The sequence below is a fragment of the Acanthochromis polyacanthus genome, chromosome 10, assembly GCF_021347895.1.
Source record: "Acanthochromis polyacanthus isolate Apoly-LR-REF ecotype Palm Island chromosome 10, KAUST_Apoly_ChrSc, whole genome shotgun sequence".
NCBI lineage: Eukaryota > Metazoa > Chordata > Actinopteri > Pomacentridae > Acanthochromis > Acanthochromis polyacanthus.
Genome location: NC_067122.1, coordinates 36368327 through 36390251, shown reverse-complemented (window position 1 = coordinate 36390251; position 21925 = coordinate 36368327). Strand labels below are relative to the sequence as shown.

General features: G+C 40.0%; 1 protein-coding gene across 2 annotated transcripts; it reads right to left on the bottom strand.

The window, feature by feature from the left end:
- Nucleotides 1-21034, bottom strand: ids (iduronate 2-sulfatase). 2 transcript variants are annotated; one of them, XM_022214000.2, is made up of 13 exons: nt 20819-21034; nt 19853-19989; nt 19560-19737; nt 19355-19443; nt 16147-16347; nt 8704-8874; nt 8467-8593; nt 6320-6490; nt 5817-5923; nt 3009-3125; nt 2544-2654; nt 2200-2337; nt 1-2103 (listed from the first exon to the last, which is right to left on the bottom strand). In XM_022214000.2, exons 1-13 carry the CDS (start codon nt 20913-20915, stop codon nt 2023-2025), a joined length of 1725 nt encoding a protein of 574 aa, XP_022069692.1. In that variant the 5' UTR covers nt 20916-21034; the 3' UTR covers nt 1-2022. The 2 variants fall into 2 exon arrangements, with proteins under 2 accessions (XP_022069692.1, XP_051810791.1); XM_051954831.1 differs by having other exon boundaries at nt 3009-3122.
- Between the last annotated feature and the right edge of the window lie 891 nt (nt 21035-21925).

Genomic DNA, 21925 nt, shown 5'->3' with positions numbered 1-21925 from the left:
TCGCGTTCAACAAAAATACTTTATTTTTTTTAAAACAAACCAATCGAAACAGACATAAATATATTAACAGTGTGTCCTTGCCAAGCCTGAGATTTGAATTATTTCTGCAATATTTATTTTCCCTTAAGAAAGCTCGAATATTCAGAACGCGCTGATGCAACTAAACTCAAGGATAAGCTCATTTTTAACGTTGCCAGTGTCTGTACTGATTAAACTCGCTATTCCCGACATGTTAAATATATTACAGCACAAAAGGAAACATGGTAAAATGAACTGATTCAATTCCACCGTAGGATTTCTTCTCCATCCAGACATGTGACAGAAGCCTGCTGATGCTACATGATTCATTTGGATCCCACTAACGTGAAGCCGGTGCAGCCAACAATAAAAGCCCACAGACCAAATCCCTTCAGTTCATTGTTGGACCTGAAATTCCAGCTGAAAATTGGCCTTCTTCTAAATTACAGCAGCACAAAATGTTCATGCATTGGAACAGCAGTAAAATGGAGCCGTTTGATTCACGTTAAATCATCGCGGGAGGTTTTTACTCCGTTTCAGGTCTGATCTGAAGTGAAGGTTTACAAGGAGGCAGGCAAACAGATGCAAATCACATTAAGTGCAGGAGAAATGTATTGTTTGAGGCTACACTACAAAATTGTGGAAGTTCCCAATCAGCTGCTGTAGTTGGAAGTGAGAGCAAACAACTTAAAGGCTCCCTAAAGCAAACTGGATAATCAACAGAACACCTGATCCAAAGAGAATCTGGTGTCACCCTTAGCTCACCCTTCAGGTTCAATATTCTTTTAGAGGAAAACAGTTAAAGATGTGACGATTAGGAGTCAGTACAGCAAATCGCACTGTTCATCATAATACAGCGGTCAGAAAAGATATCACAGGTTCAGTTTGACACCTGTGTGGCGCCAATTCAAGGTACAGTTAAATATTTTGGCAACACCATCTCCCAAAAATTACATTCCTATCCAACTACAGATTTATGATTTGAAAGAAACATTTTTCTCCCAACTTAAATCTGTAGTTTAGTTTTACAGGTATGTTAGTTTCAGGAGACATGGCTGTGTTTAGAAGATCTGGATACCTCTTATGCCCAATTGTCCCTCAGGAATAAATATTTTTTTCTGATTCTGATTATATGTTAAATGTAGACCGATTTGGCATTAGCATAGTTAGCATAACAACTGAAGGGAAGCTGCATACCTGGTTCTTCCTGAGCTAAATTCTTCTCTATGTTCAGATGTTACACTTGTTTTGATGTGTCTACTACCAGGTAACACTTTTTATGTAGCTAAACTTGTTATATTTACATGTATTTGCATATATATTAAATCAAATGAGATGTAATATATATATGTATAAATATTTATATGTTAAGTGAATTTTAAAGTGTTGTATTTAGGATACATTTAATCAGAGCCAGGCTACATGTTTCCTCCTGTTTTAAAGCTAAACTGCTCTAATCACCTGCAGATTCCAGTGTTCTATTTAGTTTGGAGAAATTGGTGTGCTACAGATCTTTATCAAACCTTTAAGAATGAAGCAAAAAAAGTGTAAAAAAAAAAAAAAAAGACTGTTCTTTAACTAAAGCAGCTAATCAGAAATGTGCCTACTGCTAAAAGTGGGATTGCTCTTCTGCCACATGACCTCATGGTGAGCTGGAAGTTGTGTTTAGCAGACGGAAAACTGCACATTTCTTTTAAATCTGAATCAATACTATGTCTCTGCTAAGTGTGAATTCCTCTGGGTGACATGTTTACTAAGAAAAAGCACAACAGATTCCTCATTCCCTTTTCTTATGTGTTGAACCCCAATCTGCCCAAAAACAGGTTCTTAAGGAACTCTAGCCTGAAAACAAAACCAAAACATTTAATATGAATACAATATAATACTGAAACATGTACAGATTACAGTAAAAGCAGCATTCAAGCCTTTTTTTCCCTCTTCATCCATCCGTCTTCCCTTTGTACTCGTCCCCAGCTGTCCATCTGTTGTGTTTCATTCCCATCATCACGCCTTCCCTCCACTCGTCTTCATCCCTGCTGTGAGGTAGCATAACTGCAGCTTCATTCTCATCTGCAGTCTCACCGTCTGGACGCAAAAACAACCAGTCAGGAAACAAGTAAACAAGGAAATGAATGCACGAAGGGAGACAGGCATGTTTCTTCAAAATGAATTCCTACTAACAGGAGGAAGACTGGCCATCTTCCTCATCACCACGGTGTGATCAGAGTCAGTAAAGATGCTGTTGTAGATGTTGTTGTCCTGACTGGGGTCGTCCTCCAGGATGTACAGCTCTCCTCCGTGCACATCAGACACATTCACCTGGATGGAGAGACAGATGGATGATACAGACAAATATAATCCGTTTCTGTCACGGAAAATGTCTCCAACACATTGTGTGAGACAAGATGGATGGATCCATCACACTCAACTCCCCAGCCTGAACTTAATACATTCACACAGAGGGGAATAATAGACAGAAGCAGATAAGAGGAAGAGGAGTGCCGTGATGTGTAGGTATGCGATACCTGAAATGTTTTGGGGTTGAAGCCCAGCCACAGAGTGTATCTGTAGTCCCAGGTGCGCAGGGAGTAACCCATGACCGTAATGTCTTTGAGGTCGGGGAGGTCAGAGTTCACCTAAAAGAAAAATTTAGAACAAAAACAAACTGGAAAACTATTTCTGCAAAACGGTCAAATCTGCAGCTGAGATCCAAACTGTTACATCCAGAGATTAACCTCCAGCAGGTGCAGCACTCAGCTCAATATTTAACTCAAAGATCACGTGTTTGAAGGTGTACAAGCAAAGCAGAGAGTCACAGAGCTTTGACCTCTACTAATTACAAAATTTTACATGCAAATTCACAAGCAACTTAGTAAAAGCACCAGTATGTCTTTATTAAAATCTGCCTACTAGTGCACCGTTTCCAGACGGATACAAAACTCCAAAGGCTTAACCTTCAACCGGCTCATTTGCTTTTTGAACATCACTACCTGTGGTGTATCAGCAGGTCGAGGGTATTGGCTAAAAGCTATACGTTCTTCATCCTTTCGTCCTTCTCGGGATGTAAAGGTGGAAGCTCGGTCCTGTCCTTCGGTACAGAGCTTCTTCTGAAAGCAAGAAAACAGGCCGCAGAGCAAAGGAAGCGCTTGTCAGAGTCGGTTAGATCGCACTCGTGTCAGGAAGGCTTGAGCCTGTTTAAGCAGGTCTTCCTTCTCCATTTGTTTTGTTTGGCCATGTTAATGCGATGACATTTGAACTCTGACGGCAGCGCAAAAATACCAGTTCTATTCTGATACAATGTGAAGAGGAGGAGAATGTGACCTGAAGTAAGTAAACAACCTCAGAACACAGCGTTGAGAATAAAATAAGCAGATTACAACTCTGAGAGGCTTCATGTGGACACAGTGGAGCTTTGAGCTTGAACCAGATCATTAATATATCGCTATCTGTTTATATGTTGTCCAAAGTGAACAGATACATCTACATTTCCCATTTTTAATAAAACATTTATGTGATGAATGTGGGACAATATATCGATACCTGAACTTTCAGCCCCCCAACATCTGAATCATCCACTGAATGCTAACATGCTGATGCTCGTGTAGTCGTGCAATATTAAATACAAGAACATTTTTGTCATACATTTATAGCAGATTGTCAGAGGAATGCAAATACATTTTATAATTAACATTAGATTGTATTTTTATGTCATTATGCCATTTTGTGGGTGACAGCTGTGGCCAGAGGTTTATTGCTTGAAATGTTCATCCATCTGTCCAGTTTTTATGAATTAGATATCTAACAGACATGTTGAGGGAATTAGGTCTGGGAAACATGATGAAATTTTCCAACTGACAACATTGGATAACCAATATATTCATTGTGTCATTTTGTTATTTCTAACAAAAATTCACAAAAAACAAGGGATGTCACCATCAAGTATTTTTGGCTTCCGATTCAAGTCGAGTCATTTAATATCAGTATCTGCTGATACCAATAACATTTTCTGAGATAACGCTCTCTTCAGTTGTTGTATACTAGCTGTAGTACCTGCTTGGACCACCAGGTGGAGTCCATTATTCCTTAACACTGTAGCAACCAGAGGAGGCAGGTACTAAAGTGTTGACAAGCAAAGAGTTTAGCTAGTCAAGGAGCACATTGACAGAGACTCTAATGAGGCTTACTGACCTCAGGACAGCACAGTGATTGGATAATTTGGGTTTGCAAAAGATATTAATCAAACATCCTAGAGCAGGGGTGTCAAACACTCGGTCCATGGGCCAAAACTGGCCCACCAGAGGGTCCAATCCGGCCCACGGAACGACTTTGGAAAGTGTAAAAATTAGATTAACTCTAAACTGTAAATTTGTAAAACTATAAATTTAAAATCATTTCTAGACAACAACAAGTTGTTTTTTTAATCATAAAGTAAAATACTGGATTGATCATTGTTCGTCTTTTTGTGTCTCAATTTTGCAATATTTTGTTTTGTTTTTGTCATTTTTTGGTCTGATTTGGCGTTTCTCATATTTTTGTAATTTTCTTGGTTTTGCCGTTTTGTGTTTCTTTTTGGTCTCGCTTTTGTTTTTGTCATTTTGTGTTTCACTTTATTCGTTGTTTTGAGCATCATTTTTGGTGTTTTGTGTTTTTTTTGTCTTGCTTGTCTTTTTTGTCCTTTTGTTTTTGTCATTTTGTGGCTGTTTTTGTCTCACTTGTGTGTCAATTGTCTATTTTGTTGTTGCTTTGTAATTTTTTCCTCTTTTTGTTTCATGTCGTTTGTCTCATTTTGTTTTGTGTCTCATTTGTCATTTTGTGCTCATCTTTGGTCTTGTTTTTGTTCGTTTTTTTGTCTTTTTTTAATTAGATTTTTTCTGGTTATTACGTAAAATACTGTATCATTCAGTTTCAGATAGCTGTGACTAAATGCTTTGTGCCTTTATAGACACACTATAATGTGGAAGTAGTAATGTGTAAATGATAAACTGAGGCATAGTATTGTTGAAATTTATCTTATTTTTCAGGTTGTTCATGATGTTTTGTAAAAAGATAATTTCTTAGATGTGAAAATTTTCAAAAACCTTTTTGCACTAAAACAAAGGAAAAATTAGGAGTTGTGGTTATTCATAGGTTATTATGCTGTGATTTTACTGGTCCGGTCTAGTAGAGATCAAATTGGGCTGAATGTGGCCCTAAAATGAGTTTGATACTGGTTTAGAGGGACATCTATGGATCTAAGTGTGGTTGTATTTAGAGGTAAGTGTGATCATTGATTACTTTAAAATTCACATGACTGGGTTCAGGACACCCCTACAAATGCCTGATAGGACAAAATGTTTCTGACATTTAATATCTCAAAAAGTGAAAGTCAACGATACTGTGAAATTGTAATGTTGAGCAAATACACTTTCCTGGCCATTGTTCAACACTACAGATCCATACTAGCTCACAAACAGAATCTAATCAAATAAACTCGACTGACTGGTGGAGGGATGAAGTCATTTTGTCAGTAACAGCAGCTTTAACCAGACCAAGCTGGATGCCATGTCTCCTTCTTTAAAACAGACAAATGATGTCATTGTAGGAGTTGTCAAGTTAAACAATGAGGTTAAAATCATTCAATTACTATCTTTTTATTTATAAATGTAATTCATTTAGGCTAATAAATGTTACAAATTGATTTGTTACAGCAAAAGGACAATTTCATGCCAATCCATCCCATAGTTGAAACATCTCAAAACTACAAATGTCAACCTCATGTTAGGGGAAAAGTCAAGTCATTTGTTTTCATTTTCTGATACCTGGAAGGAAACGTCAGGACAGTATCGAGGTGCACTGAGGCCAGCCAGGTGGGAGACTGTAGGAAACACGTCGACCAGCTCCACCATGTTTCTGACAACTTTGTCATCTAAGAGGGAGAGAAGAGTCATCCACATGCAGAGCTTTATCCACTAAGAACAGTCAAGATATCCACTAAAAATTGCTAAATGTCCTGCACTTAAATTTCATCATCATTGCACCACTTGTATCTGAAGTAAAAACTGTCCGGAGGCAAAATATCAAAGTGTATCCCTGTCTAAATACTTTTGCAGCTCTCCATGTATATCAAAGACTTCATTAAAGTCGAGTTGGCATATTAATAAATGTTTCAACGAGGTTTATACGACCAATTAGGAGCAAAAATTTTTTATCGAACTTGACTTCCCTTTCATGACTCCACATGCAGCGTGCTTTAAATGGATGAAAATAAATGTACATTTTATGTTATCAATACGGACTCATTTGTCGTCTGTGGAGGCCTTACTACTGAAGCTGTGATCTGACTGGATAAAGACATCAATAAAGGGGAAGGTGGATGTTTTCCACTGATTATGGTTGGTGGTGACATCAGGAACAAAGAAGATCAGAGGGACACGTGTCGCCACATCAAAGTTGGAGTATTTAGCCCATTCCCCATGCTCTCCTAATGACCAGCCTACAATAAAAGACAGAGACAAAAGAGATGTGAAAGATGTGAGTTCAAAAACACAGACAGGAGAAATAAAAGCCAATTAATCTATATCATAGAAAAAAATGTTAAATACAGGAAATACATTTGATGCCATCCATCGCACTGATGTTCTTCTCAATCATCTTGTATTTGAAAATCATTGCATTTCATCAAGCTGGGTAAAATACCGAGTAAAATATTAAACAGTCAGAAAGTTTTCAGACTAGCATCCTACACTGATGGAAACAATACAAGAAAACTAGGTTTCCAAGTCACAAAGTTGTTTTTTTTTTTTTTGTTTTAAAGGGAGGTGGTGAAGAAAAAAAAAAAGATGGGGTTTTGGAGCAAAGTGAAGTTGTGAAAGAGGTGATGGCACAGTTTGGTGTTACAACACTGCCATCTGGTGATCAAAGACAGCGACAACAAAGATTCTCAGAGGCTCAATAAACGCATCACCTCCAAAACAGTGGACGCTGAGACCCTGATGACTGATATTTGAACTGTTTATTCTACTAAATACTCCAAACAGACATGTCAGGGTTTTAGGAAATAATCAGAGTAACACCAGGTTAAGCCTCTGAACCCCAAAATCCTTCTAGCAAGTTTGAAAGTCATATTATCCTAAAAAAAAAAAAAAAAAGGACCCACCAAAACTCCTACATTTATCAGAGCCAGAAATTGAGGCCAGATTCTCAACTTTCCAAGGGACCTTGAACTAATCATCTGAGATGTGCTGTCCCATCGCAAAACTTCACCACATTTGTGCTTAAAATCATGACATTTCCTCAAAATCACTTCTGCACATCTCTCTTAAAAACCAGCGTCATCAAATCGTCGTCAAATATGAACTTCTTGCACCACATTCTGAAAAAAAAGAAAATTCTAGCACAACTGTGAAGTCATGATTGACTCAGCGGCGGTCAACAGTCATGAAAACTTTGAAGAAAAAAAAAACTTTAGGGACCATTCCACTGGATTGAAAGCTGTTTACAACGAGCAGGTAGGATACAAGTATGGAATATGTGGAATATGCATTGCTACGATCCAACCTGTAGGGTCAGCTGGGTGTAACAAAAATCACCAGATGTTCTTGGCTCAGGAAAAGTAATCTATTGCTCAGTGCCTAATTAACACAAAAGAACAGTGATAACACAAGAAAAGAGGGCTGTGGATGCTGCTAAATTAAAGAACCCAATAAAACCAAATGAAGGCTAACAGAGTTCACAAACTAGCTAAAGAAATACAAAACAAATAACTCTCTAGCCAAGCATAAACACAATAGCAACATCCATAATAAGTAACAGAAACTAATACAAACAAGTAAATAGCACACAGAAGTAACTAAACAAAACCGGTGCCTCTAAACACACATATTTAACACACAATAAGTGAGAACTGAAGTTACGAAAAGCAGACTGCTAACAGGAGCCACAGTTTTCACTAAGACTGGTAGCTCCTCACCAAATTAGCAGCAGCTAACGGAAGCTCTAATGTCCGTAGTCACAAACCACATCGGAATACAAACAACACAGAGAGGCACTAGCTGGGAACATCAAACCCCAACCGCCCCGACAGAGTTTTGGTTGCAGATATACTCATTTGGCGATTTGTAGAGTCACCATTATTTTTGTATGACTCATAGCACCAAAGAGCAATAAAAAAATGTGTTCATCATAATTCGATTTTGTTTTTTATACTGTAAAATATTCAAAGACATTTTGTTTTTATCTGCTTTCTTTAATTGCTGATTGCATTATTATAACTGGCACAAATATCTGGGTTTACTTCTGACACTGTCATACTGCAGGACTTTATACTGCAGTAAAAATTAACCCAAATGAGTAAAAAAAAAAAAAAAAAAAAAAAACAACTCCCAGAAACTGCTTGAAAGAGAGGCCAGATTTTCAAATTCTGAGGTTCTGAGGGTTAACACGGTTCATGTGAAGCATGTGTCTACTAACCATGATCAGAGGTGAACACCACCACAGTGCTGTTGGTCAGCTGCAGCTCATCCAGAGCACTGAGCAGCCGCCCGACCTGAGAGTCCACATAAGACACAGCAGCGTAGTAGTGCTGACGAATACGCAGCTGGAAGACAGAACACAAAACACGACTGTTTCACCACTTGTTTCAAGAAGCATGAACACAGGAACCAAATTACTAGAGGTTGAAGAATGTTGAGAGCAGACATTTCAAACCTGGAAATCTTTAGGAATCGGTCCATAAGGGAAGCTGATGTTGAGTTTCTGGACATCCTCTCTCTTCCTGACATCCATCCAGGGGTTGTAGGCTACAGGTGGCAGAAGTTTAGGGACATCAGGGTCTGGAGCCAGAGTCATTTTATCGAGGGGATACAGACTCAGGTACTCCTGTGGTGGAAAATGACAGAATTAAACCAGGTGCACCAACAGGTGAGTTTTCATTATAATGACACAGAAATCAAATATTTAGTACAATTAGTCAAATCTAATTAGCCCCCTTTACAAATAGTAACTAGCTTAAAAGCTTCCTATTTCATTTCCACATTTTAGCACTGACAGCTGGTGTCAAACTCCCAGCCTGTGGGGTGTAGCTTGGTGTTTTTATTATAAAACCTGTACAAGGATATTTTTAACACATCACTGCTATTGCTATCTACTGACCCTCCCAATATCCTGTTTTCCTTTGACAGAGTGTCAGTGAATTATCTATAACCCAGTCTATGCGTTCACACAAAAAAACAAAACAATAATGAGTGCTGGTGTCAGTAAGCTGCCACAGGAACAGCTCCCTGAACTGTAGCTCTAAAGGTTGATGTCAGTGACGATGAAAGGGCCCACCGAAAGAGACATTTTGATAAACCATGAGAGAAATATTATATTCTGTCAAGGCAGCAAATAACCCCATCATGAGAGACGCACTGAATGTGATTATTTTAAAACACAAGTAAATCTAGAACACTGTACCATGTAAAAACAGTCAATAATACACAAATACAACTTTCAGAATCATTTTTAAATTTCCAGCCCACAGAAAATACACCAGTTTCTACTATTTAAGGTTTAATTCTCAATTATATCAAAATGCAGGTCAATTCTTCAAAGGCATCAGAGGGTACCAAGTTCTCCAGAAACATGACATTTGTCCCTTTATCACTCAGGATCAACAGTTTTTCTGGTTTTCTTCTTTCCTACTCTCTAACTACTCTTTAACACCATTATCCATTTTTAGTCTCTGGTCCTATTCAATCAGTTCTTGGTTCTGTTTCTGTCCAAAGAACCAACGTTAAGCAAAACCGCTTCTTCCAGCAGGAGGATGAGTTTCACTTTCCATTCCACATATTCAGCCATATTTGTCCCGGTGACCAGCTGTTCGATAGTATAATCCATCCTCTAGGGACTGAATGTCTGCCTTTGTCACTGTGCATTGCAGAAATTCCACCAGAACAATAGCAGGATCCAGCTAAGAGCAGCCAAAGAAAAAAACACAGTGGGATTCAGTTTGTGTGTTTGCAATCCATCAGCTTTTTGTAGATCTATCAGTATGAATAAAATACTGTGAAAGGCCTATGGTGCTCATGATTCTTTAAAAAAAAAAAAAAGACTTTATGCAATCCTTGGCTAAAATGTCACATAATGAAAGATGAAAATTTTAAAGAATATATTAAATATTATTGCCATATTTCTACAATTGAAATATGACCGTTTCCATCTGCTCAATAAAATGTGGAATCGATGTGGCTATCAAGGTTCACAATATTATCAGGTCATAAAGCTGACATCAGATGTGCATGCCTACTGATATTAGTTAACATTCATAGTAATCTATGGCAGCTCATTTAGTCAGTGTGAGAGTCACAAAATGATTTTAAGGCTATTTTAAGATGCCTAAAATGTAGGCATATGAATGTTTTTACACAAAGACTCAAGCGGATGTCTGCTGCTGTAAACATGTTTAGCATGTGATCATCTGACAGGAGAATGATTCGACACGCATTTCTCTTTTACTCTGATCTCCAGAGAGCTGTGGGAAACAACCTCGATACTCAGTGGAGTAACATCTTCCTAGTCGATACAAAAACAATGTTAACTGATAAACTTGTCCTGTATGTTACGGTCACATTAGTTTTGCAGCTACTAAACAGAACCAAAATGAATGCTACTCACCAACAGCAACGTGTTTTCAAAGTGTTCCGTTTGAGGACATGAATTAAGTTTAAGTTTTAGAAACATCTGACAGCTTGTTGCCATTGTTTTTCATCTATAGCAGAATGATGCTGAAGTGTAGTCAGACAATTACATACTACAAAACTGTCTGGCTATGCAAGAATAAAGCATGGCAACCTAAAACTCCAAAATGTATCTGAACACCTCGTGTGTCAACAATAACCCTAACCCACACATTAAGCCTGAAGCTGCTGCTCTGCTAACATGCTGCTAAAACTGCACTTTCAGTGTAGACAATAGCTACAGCCAAAATCATATACTTTGTCCTTTGACTTCAGCTAAACACTGCAGCTGCCCTCTAGTTCGTTCTGTTTTTTGCAGTATGTTGTTAGTCAGTCTCCACCTTCCTTACCCTTTTTACAGGATAATTCAGGTGCAGTTCTCCGTCTAACGGGTCAGGTTCTATCGGTCTACTAGAATTTACCTAACAGGATTCAGTAGAATATTTAAGCTGGTGTCGAGGAATACTCGCCTAGGTTCTTACCCCTCTTATTTTGACAAATACTCTTTTATTAGGCAGCCCCCCCTTGTAGCAGATTCGATTTATCAATCAGCTTTCCTCTTATAACTGTTAGCACTTGGTGATATTCCTAGGTTAGTTTTAGAGGTTTGGAATACTAACCTCAGGGGTAATGTTTAAAGTAACTGGTTGGATGAAAGTAACCTTTGAGAACCTTTAGATCTGATGCACACAATAGACTTAACTTTTTACCAGTATGCGGAGTAGGTGAGTCTTAAGAAATCCATAAATCTTCTCTTTAAATGCAATATCGCTTTTTATTGAATAACTTTAGCAGGGGCATAGCAACAGCTCATGATTAAACAATTTAAATATTTCTGATTATTTCTAACGACTAAACTGAGCGTACCTATGAATCTTCTCCAATTGTAAATTTAGGAGAGAGGGTGGACGGCTCTGCAGTTGGAGCCGCGCCCGGTCTTGACCTGTGTCTGGTTGAACTCCTCTGTGGACCCGTAGACTCAGTACAAAGTCTCTTTTCGGTCCGAAGGATGTCTTTCCTCGGCAGGGTGAGCGGAGAAGCCTCGAAAGCCAATCTTGGTCGTGTGGTTGTTCCCAGTGGAAGAAGCTGGAACAGCAGTGGGAAAATCCCTCGGGCCTGATTCCAGTCCTGATCTCCAGCAGTGTAAAGCCAGTCCCAGTCCATAAAGAGCACCGGGACTACCTAAAGCCTGTGCATCAATACAAAGTCACAAGAGACCAAATGCCCACAGACGAGGACCAGCAGAGTGTCCAGACCAAGTCAGACTCTACCTCCGAGTCAGATGAAGGAGAGGCGGGCAGTGAATCGGATGAGCCGGACCGCGACCAGCTCCCATTGCACCTGGAGCTCAGCAGACGGAACCCTCCACATCCCACGCCTCAGAGCTCCGCATGGGGCCACCTTAAGATGACCTCCGAGGCCCAAACTAGGGTACAAGCAACGGAGGACGTGACCCAAGCCCTGGGGACACTTAATAAAGTCTACAGAACTACGAGTCGACTGCCCAAGGAAGGCCCAGCGGAGGATGGGACAGCGAGGGATAGAGCCGAAAGGAATCTCCCTGACCTGCCACCACTGCCCACCGGGGGCAATAAGGTCAATGATCAGACGGGGGCAACAGCCTATTACATCGAAGGAGATTCATGGGAGTACCACGCAGATGCACTACTGGTAATAACCTCCTCAACCTTAAAAGTCAGAAATTCCACCTTCAGGAAAGCCCTGCACAAAAGAGCAGGTAATACCTATAAGAGAGAAGCAGGAGATGCAAGCAAGGAGAATAGAGTGTGACCAGATGGGAGCAGATCTGTGGTGGTGACCAGTGGGGGCGAATCACGCTACTACTCAATAATACATTTGATAGAAGAAGAATATCGTGATGGAGGTGACATTGAGGCATACAGGAAGAAACCACAACACGTCATGGCCAGGGGGCTGGGAAAGGCAAATGAGCTATGCTACACAAGAGTGGTAATCAGTGTTGATGGAGTCAGATCCAACACGCTGCCATGGGAAGTGGCATAAGAAGCAGCCACTAGAGCAGTGAGGTGCCAGATGATGGAACATGAGGTCTGCAATGGAATAAAGCAACTGGTAATCATAACCTCTCCGACCCAGAACAAGGAATGGAGAGACCAAGTGCTAAAGACTTGCAGAGATGCAGAAGGGGCAAGCGGCCTCAAGGCAAAGAGGAAGACTGACCGACCGGTAGAGGAAGAAGAGGAAGGATCTGAAGTTACCAGAGCCGGCCGAGCGAGAAAGTCATCCACACCCGGTGACACGACCCAAACCAGAGGCTAACCTGAAGAAGAACACAGCTACATCCAGAGCTGACCTCCAAACAAGTCCCTTGTGGTATGGAAAGAAGAAAATCCATCAGGAAGTGTGGTGAAGAAACTGCATCTGCATGAGCGAGAGGAATCCGAGGAGGATGTGAATCCCGAGGGTGACTACTCAGCGATGCAGACCACCAGGCAAGACCCAAGGGAGGAAAGGAAACAAGGGACCCCTAGGGTCCAGCAACAAGCCATCTCACCCATCACCCCGGGGACCGGTGCCCCACAATGGCACACTAACATTGAGTTTTGGGCCCATTTAATAAAAAAAAAAAAAATCAAGGATGAGAGCAGCTCCTTGTTGCTGCCTCCACTGCCTTCTGGGGTGTGGTGGATTTCTCTTTTCTCCCCTCATTAGAATCGCAGACCGATCAGGGCTCTCCTTTCAGCAGAGAGTGGTCTTCTTTTGAACAAAGTTAGAACAACTTTTCTTCCAACGACGTCCTCAAAGAACTCTGCAGCCCAAGTCCAGTGATGTCATCTCGTCCTTTGGCAGAAAGTCCGGTGATGACTCCTCTGGGTCTCAGCAACGATGTCTGTAGCAGCTCTATGACATCTCCGGGGAACAACTCTCCCCGGGGGAGAACTCCGAATTCAGTGTCTCCGTCTCTCTCTTTTATACGCTCATCTTCTAATACACACACATTATCTGTACGCTCAGTTGCTCAACTATCAGGCTCACAACAATTACACACATTGTCAAGGCCTAGTCAAGGCACATTGAGAATGGTGAAGTCATTCAAGGCACATGGAAAATGGTTAAGACATTCTCCATGTGCTTCCTATAACCATATTTGGAAATGCGCACACACTCCTCACAGGCCAAGATTTCCCCAGCATTGTAGTTCCGTTTTTTTGTAAACGCGCAGTTCAAAATAGGCTACTTCTCCTCATACACAGTGCTTTTACATATAATCACTTCTTAATCATCACATCCTCCTATGATCAAATAACTCACTTTAAATCATTCTATTCTATCACAATCATCATTTTAGAATATATATCAGCCTATGAAAATCATTCTTGCCTCAAGCATAAGCATGTGGTTAACTTATATAGTTTGTCATTTTAGCTTTTCATTGGTCTGCTTAAAACCTTTATTTAGGTAGTGGTTGCTCCTGGGATCTCAAAGAACAGGCTCCACTTGACAATGTATACACTTACAACACACCATTTTGCCAAAACATTGCGTCTTAAGCTCTGACTGTCTCCATGTTTTTGTGAGATGAGCTGTCATCTGTCATCCGCTCTTAGCAGCTCAGGTTTTGCTTATAGTCACTCAAGACACCGTGATGTATTTATGATCCACTGAGGATTGTAGATCACAACTGCCAGAAACACAGGTTTGTTTGCAAACTGCAAAATACAACCAGATGTATTAAGACATCCTAGTATTTTTGGCTTACTACACTGGACATACTGTGTATTGGGACATACTGAATCATTTTTTGTTGTACTATATAGTAGTTGTTGTGTACATATCGGAATGCATCCAACGTGTCAACCAAAACAGAAACATTTGCTTCACTGCAGCTTTACTTATGTATTTTGCAACTTTTTGAGGCTTCTGGTTCTACACAGGATGCATTACACATGGAGTACACACAACCAATCTGTAGCTAAATATAAAAAAAAAAAACATGACTTCAGAATTTTTAATCACTGTATGTGATCTTTGGCAACTTTTGAATTTTTTTTTAGCTGCCAGATCACATTATTATAGATGCTTCACTGTCACAAAGGGGCTGTTTAGAGGTGTGTTTGACAGAAAAATGTATCATAACATGTACACCATGTCCCAAAAGTTTGTTCTCCCAACTGAATAACATGTTTGACTGTTTGTCACCAATATGGGTTCCATCTGGTCAGTCAGGTACTGTTTGATCAAACTGTCAGGTCCCAGTATATAAATATCTTGCTTGACCAAAATACGCTACCCTCACAACATACATTTTAGAAGCATTGTCACCATGGCCAAGAGGGTAGAAAACCTCCTTTTTCAGTCTGAGATTCAACCACAGATCATTGCTCTACGAAATGCAAGAAAAACCCATCAGCCAGTAGCTCAAGCCTTTGGCAGAAATATCCGCTGGGGCAGAAGTGGTGGCAAAGGTACAACAACAAGGCCAAGGGTAAAAGACAGCAGTCATGCCGGCGACTTAGAGGCTGAAAGATCACGGAGAAGATGTTTCTAAGAGCTCTGTGCATTGTTATTAAAAGAAACAATGGGGCTGAAAGCTTACAAGAGGCAATATACTCCATTACTCACCAGACTCAATAATCTCCTCAATAATGGGAGAACTGGGTTGTCTCTGATGAATGCCCTCTCTATTGATTCCCAACACCTAAAACGACTGAATCCATACAGATGATGGTGAAAAAGTACCATCTTCTGAGGAGGTGAAATTCAGTGCCAACAGTGTGGTTTGGGGAACTTCAGGTCTGTCAGAGCTGCATATTGTTCCTCAAGGTACCACTGTTAATGCACAAAATTATTCCAAGAACTTTCTAGAAAAGGTGCTACTTCCAGTTTTGGCCAGGAGGAAATAAAATCTGGGCCTGTGGCTGAAGAGAAAATTTTTAACAGACGTTGGTATTTATGCAAGATGGTTCTCCTGCTCACACTGCCAGTATGACTCAGCAATGGTGTTCTGAGCATCTACCTGGCTTTAAGGGGGAATGGCCACCAAACTCCATTGACTTCAACCCAGCTGAGAACTGTTGGGGAATCCTGAACAGTTGCATCTTTACCAGCCCACAACCAACCACCATGAATCAACTGAACTCTAGGGCTGTCTGGGAGGAAGATAGAACCATCCACACTTAAGAACCCTGTATATTCCATGATTGAAAGACTGAATCAAAGTGAATGGGGAAATACTGGTTATTGAATAAATTGATTATACTGCATATTCAGTCCTTCAGCTTTGTTTTTCTGGAGAGACACGGTGTATTTGTGTACATAAAATTGTCCATGAGACTTTCTAAAATTCCAAACCCTTCTGAGCTTCTTCAACCCTACCAGTATCAACCGAGATAAGACTGTGCAGAACCGTATGTTACATTTCAGTCAGTGCAGAAGGAGTCAGCGTGGGTACCTGTGGTATCCTGAAAGGTATGTGTGGTTTGTGGAAGCCCACAGCCAAGAAGAAAGGATCGTGACTGTTGACTCGACTCTTCAGTAACCTCATGGCCTCGTCGGTGCTCTCCAGGTCTGGCAGGGTTCCTCCTGGCTGCTCCGTCACGTTCACCGCACACAGCAGGTTGACATGAAGTTTACCATCCTCTCCTCTACACATCTGGAAGCAGTCAAGTTCATGCTCGGTTACTGCTGAGATCATACTGCCGTCTTTTCAGTTGAAAACAGTCTTGTACTTATACATCCACAACATAGAAGTCATGTTTTGGTCCAATATTCATTCTCTTAACTATGTTTTTGGGTTCTTCTGCAGTTTCTACCAATTACTGAAGAAAATATCTGGTTATTCCCTGCTAAATGCTGAGTAAGCAGGGCACTGTAGGCTTTTAGAGCTTTCTTGATGAGAACAGCTGCCTTGTACAGCTTAAAAAACATCATTAACATTCGTGAGAATGGACCACAACAGTAAATATACACACAAAACAGCTAAACGATGAGCTGAAACTGCCCATAAAGCTCCAAAGCAAAGGAGAACTACAGATTCAGACACTAATTCTGAGGTTTATTACTGTAAGGGACCCGTCTCACACTCATACTACCTTTTCATTAAAAAACAGTGGCTACAGCCTCTTTTACAATCCATGAGTACTGCTAAGTGATTTACATTCCAACAGATTAATGAAAAAGCCACATTGTATTGGGCAAATAATGGACAGTTGTGTTCTTGTAGTCCAGCTTGTCTCTGCCTGCCACAACATTAGGGATTCAGACTGATTGGTTAGATTTACACCAGCCTGCTTTATTTCCTCGGTTATTCCTTCTTTCAAGCCGCTTATTAATAGATTTTGTTTTATTTGTTCATTGATAAATTGTGTTACGTTTACTCACACTTTTTATATTTTGACTCTTAAGATCGTGTTCCTTTAGAAATGTTGTATCTGATTTAGGCTGTTGAACTCATATTCTCCACTAATTCTGCATGTTTCCTTGTATTGCATTTTAATGGAGAAGGACATTTAACCAAAGTTACCGAGTGTGTGAACTTAAATACATTAAGATCCACAAACAATGTGAAGATAACGAAATTCAAAATAAAGTGGAAATGTTGGAAACAAACCGAGCTCTTAACCTGAGGAGAAAAACTTGAGATTCATAGAAAAGTTCAAGTTCCAGGACTTGTCTGGTGTTTGAGATGCCTGACAGGAAGCTCTGGAACCTGATGTCTGGAAGAAGGTTGGTGTCTCTGACTCTGAACCGTCTCATCACACGTCAGCTGACAGCTTTTTGAAGGCCCGAAGGGTCTCGCTATCATTCACACAGGCCTTAAGCCAGACATTATGCTTGTCAATCACCAGGATCGGCACTTCAGCGTAAAATTATTAGACTTTATAAGTCAGTCAAATAAAAGATGGAATGAAAATGCAACTATGAGCGTACAGGGTGAATGTAAGTGTCTGCATATTTAAAGCGATTGATATGTGGGGACCTGGATGTCACTGGATTGCTCTACTTTGGCAGCCAGCTCTTCCTTAATAAATGTGTATACGACACAATGACAGCAGTCTGGAGAACTGACTGGCTGTTGAATGCTGGCAGTGTTTTAGAAGGCAACTCAGGATGGAGGCTACAGACACCAGAGGAGTAAAAAGGGGGCAACTGCTGACAAGCCTTATGTTTCAAGGCAAGTTTTTGAGTATGTCAGCGATTTGTTCCAGTTTATTAGGGAAAGAAATTTGATACCCAAATCCAGCATCATGCAGAATAACATTCACTCTAAAATAGCTAAGCTAGACCTATGATAAATAAATAATATAAAAACCTACAATAAATAGAATACAGATTGAAAAAGAAACACAAGCAGCATGTTAATAAATTAATAAATGCTGCAGTTCAGGTCCATCCAAAAAGGAAACTAGGCACTGTTGACTATCATGACAGGGTGGAATTTCACTGCACATCTGTCAGCGTCACAGTATTCAAATGTGATAAACTACATATTTTTATTGCATGCACGTCTGCTATAGTCATACACCTGCAGACAGAATTTGGCTGTAGCTTCCTTTGGCATAGCTGTAAGGTAAAAAATTAATAATCATTTGTGTGTGTGTGTGTGTTGGCGCTGTCTAGGAAGTCATTTACAGTACTTCATTATGACAGCAAGAAGAGAATCGTTCCAAGTCAAGGTCTAAAACACAACTTTATTACAATGGCTCATCTGGAAGATCACATAGAGACCAGCTCTTATGTACAATCTGTCTTATGACTGTCTCCAAACTGGATGATCCCGAAGACAAACAAGCTCACAAGAGCCAACTGACGCAAAAACAGGTTTCAGGACGGGCTCAGAGATCTACCTTATTCACAGAGCTCCAGGATCATTCAGATATTTGACAGTTCCAGTGAAAATCATCCAAAATTAGAATTTCATGGCTCCCGAGAAATGATATCAGTTCCAAAAATTCTCTATCTGTTGGGCTCCATCAGTCATGAAGATGAAGCTAACTGAGATGTCTGAGATGCGCTTCAAGTGAGAATCTCTTTAGCAGCCTTTCTGACTGAACAGAAAACAAACAGCTAATCGGCTAATTAGCTCTTTTTAAAGTCTAATTCTGGTTTTGGAACCTGGATATCCTACCTGTAGTAACTCAGCAAACACCAGGATACTGCAGCATGTAATCACTTCATCCAGGTTTCTGATCATTCTGCTGGTAGTGGTTGTTCTTGCTCAGTCTTGACCTTTGGAGGGTGACTGTGCATCACAATAAGCCTGACTGGTTCACGTCTAGTACAGACAATGTGCTTGTGTTCCCTTATATGGCAGAAATCGACACATTTTATGTCTAATGTCTATCATGTTTGAGTAAACAAACCTCAATAAACTAAAGCTTTTAAAATATGTTTTTTAAACTCTCAATTCTTATCATTCTGGTGCTTGTGACTTTCCTTTGGCACTGGCCAAGAATTCCTCTATGCAGGAAAAACCTTTAATAGTTGCTGAGATGATGAGACAATATGACACATATGCACTGATAATCAGAAACCTGAACAAAGGGCTACGAACAACCAGGTTTCTCATGTTCCATTTACACCTTTTATAGCTGAGCTCAAGTTAACACTCGCTGGTTTAATATTCCAAGTATCAAAGAGACACTAATTCCTATTCTTACCTTTTCTTTCTCAAATCTGTATGAAGCTGGATGATAAGCAGGGATGGACCAACTGTAGGGATAATCATCGGTGTGGTTAGAGGCAATACCTACAAAAAAGAAAACACAACAAAATGACTGTTATGGCCACAGAGCTGGACAGATTAAATCAATTGTGCTCAAAATCAGACATAAATATGCGGTTCTTACTCCCTCGACATCTCACCTGGATGAAACACTTTGCCCACAGACATGGTGAAGTACCCTTTAGATTTAAAGTACTGTGGCAGAGTTGTGTAGTTCCCAGAATGGACTCTCCAGTAGGAGTTGAAGTCGTAGAGTCTGGTGGTGTCTGGTCTGCGGCTGGTTAACATGGATATCCGACTGGGAGCACACACAGCTTGCTGAGAGAGGAACATAGGCATTCAGACATTTTATTGAGGTTAAACAATCCCAGTTAGACTCACATCCAAATTCAATGACAATTTCAGACAGTAAACATGAAGTAAATTGACTGACCTGTGCATATGCATTTAGAAAAACGTGGCTTTTGGATGCCAGCTGGTCAATGTTTGGTGATTTTACCAGAGTGTCGCCATAGCAACCCAGCGACGTCCGTAAATCGTCTGCCATGATGAAAAGGACATTTTTCCTCTCTGAAAACAGACACAACCGGTCATGTTCTTTGGTTTCGCTTTGTTTGAAATAAATTGCCAGAATGCCCTCATAGTTCCTTGTCTGCTTCATGTCTGTACTTACATGTCTGTAAGTTTTTGTACATCATTAAACAGCGCTATTCCCAGCCTGTTTGACCTCCTGTTTGTCTGCCTGTTGCTTTTCTACTGTTCCTCATGTGCCCTAGGTTTTTGCCTGGTTAGAGCTTAATTAATTTTTGTTTTTTGAATCACTTTTTGTTCTGGACTTCGTATGTTCCCTGAATTCTCTTGGTGTTTCGTGTTTGCTCCCCACCTTTTGTAAAGTAGTTTAGTTTGATTTTGCCACAACTTGCCTGAAATGTTAACCTTTTGTCTCATATTCATCTTTTGATGGTGAACCCCAAGTGCTTTCAGTCTACACCAAAAAAAAGGGAATTGGACTGACTGTTCCAATACTTTTGGAGGAGAGCGTATTATCCTGGTAAACTAACGCAAAAGTGTAGCCATGTGAAACCTAGAAGTAAACACTGCAGAAACTAGCAGGTTTCACTTCCATTACATTTTCTGGAAGTGAAACATAGACAACAAAGCACCACACATGTGGTCAATTTAATAAACTGCTAACTCTGCAACAGCATAAACAAAACATTAAATTCCCATTGACTTTAATGAGAGCTAACCCAATTACTGCTTGACCCAAATCCTTCTAAAATCTCAATAAGGCAAAAAATATATATATATATATACTACGACATCCAAAATGTAATTCATTAGAGTCCTTTAAGTTTTGCTAACAGTTCAGTTTTCCTCTATTAAAAACTCTACTAACCTGTTCTTCCAGCAACTCCAGCCGCCAGTGTGTGAATAAGCAGGAGGAGGAAATGTATCCGGATGAATAAATACATTGTAATTTTGCTCACACGCATAAAGACACAATATCCCTGAGTTACTCTTCCATAGTGCTAACTTCCATCCAGTGTCTGCTGGGAAAAAAAATAGGAAAACAACGCAGCGTGTCGGCTGTTTTCTTTAAATAACTTCCTGATCAGCGTGTCACAGAATGCTGCTTCATCATTGGTCCATTCCCCGGTCGCCCCTCCCACTAGGAACTAATCGTATTAGTTAAATGATGTGTCAATCATTTTTAATATTACCCGCCGCCAGGCTCATTCATAATAAGCAATGTATGTGTATTTCCTGATACTTCTGCCAGGGGCATTTATGATTTATTCCTATTTTATAAAGTTACTTTTGTCTGTCATTGGACTATATTTATCTTACTTTGGGCAGTACAATACCACCACACATATACACAAGTAACTGGAAATGAGTTTTAGCAGAGAATAGTGTTTTATTGTGAAAAGCTTTAAAGGAGTTTTTTTTTGTTTCTGGGAACTTTATATTGCTGAGATATGAAAGCAGACATGAGGTCTCACTTTGCGCATTATTGACTCTCACAAATGTCACAAAATGACTTAATTAAAGGAGAAGTGGCATTTAGGAGCTTAGACTGATTAAAGTACTATTTTCTCGTAAACACTGCTCAGTTCACAGAATGAACATTTGAACATTATGCAGTGTTGTTCAATTATCAGAGACTCCAAGCAGTCCTTTTCATATTTGGGGGAGTGCTGGCTTTATAAATCTGTTAAAATTAGACCATTCTGTCATTCAAATTCAAACTTTTCAATGATGTTCCTCAAGTCTTCATTTAGACATACCCACCACTCTGATGGAGAGCGACACAATTTAGACTAAATCTAAACTAACAGCAAGCTATCGAGCATCCAAATAACGTGTAGCTAGCGTCAGAATTTCCTAAACAGTGAAGAATCTTTCCATGTGTGATGATAAGTTACCTTCTACCTTACAAAAAGTGAAATATGACTATCCCTGCTGTTGTAATGGAGCTCACCACTCAACGTGAGAGCAATCG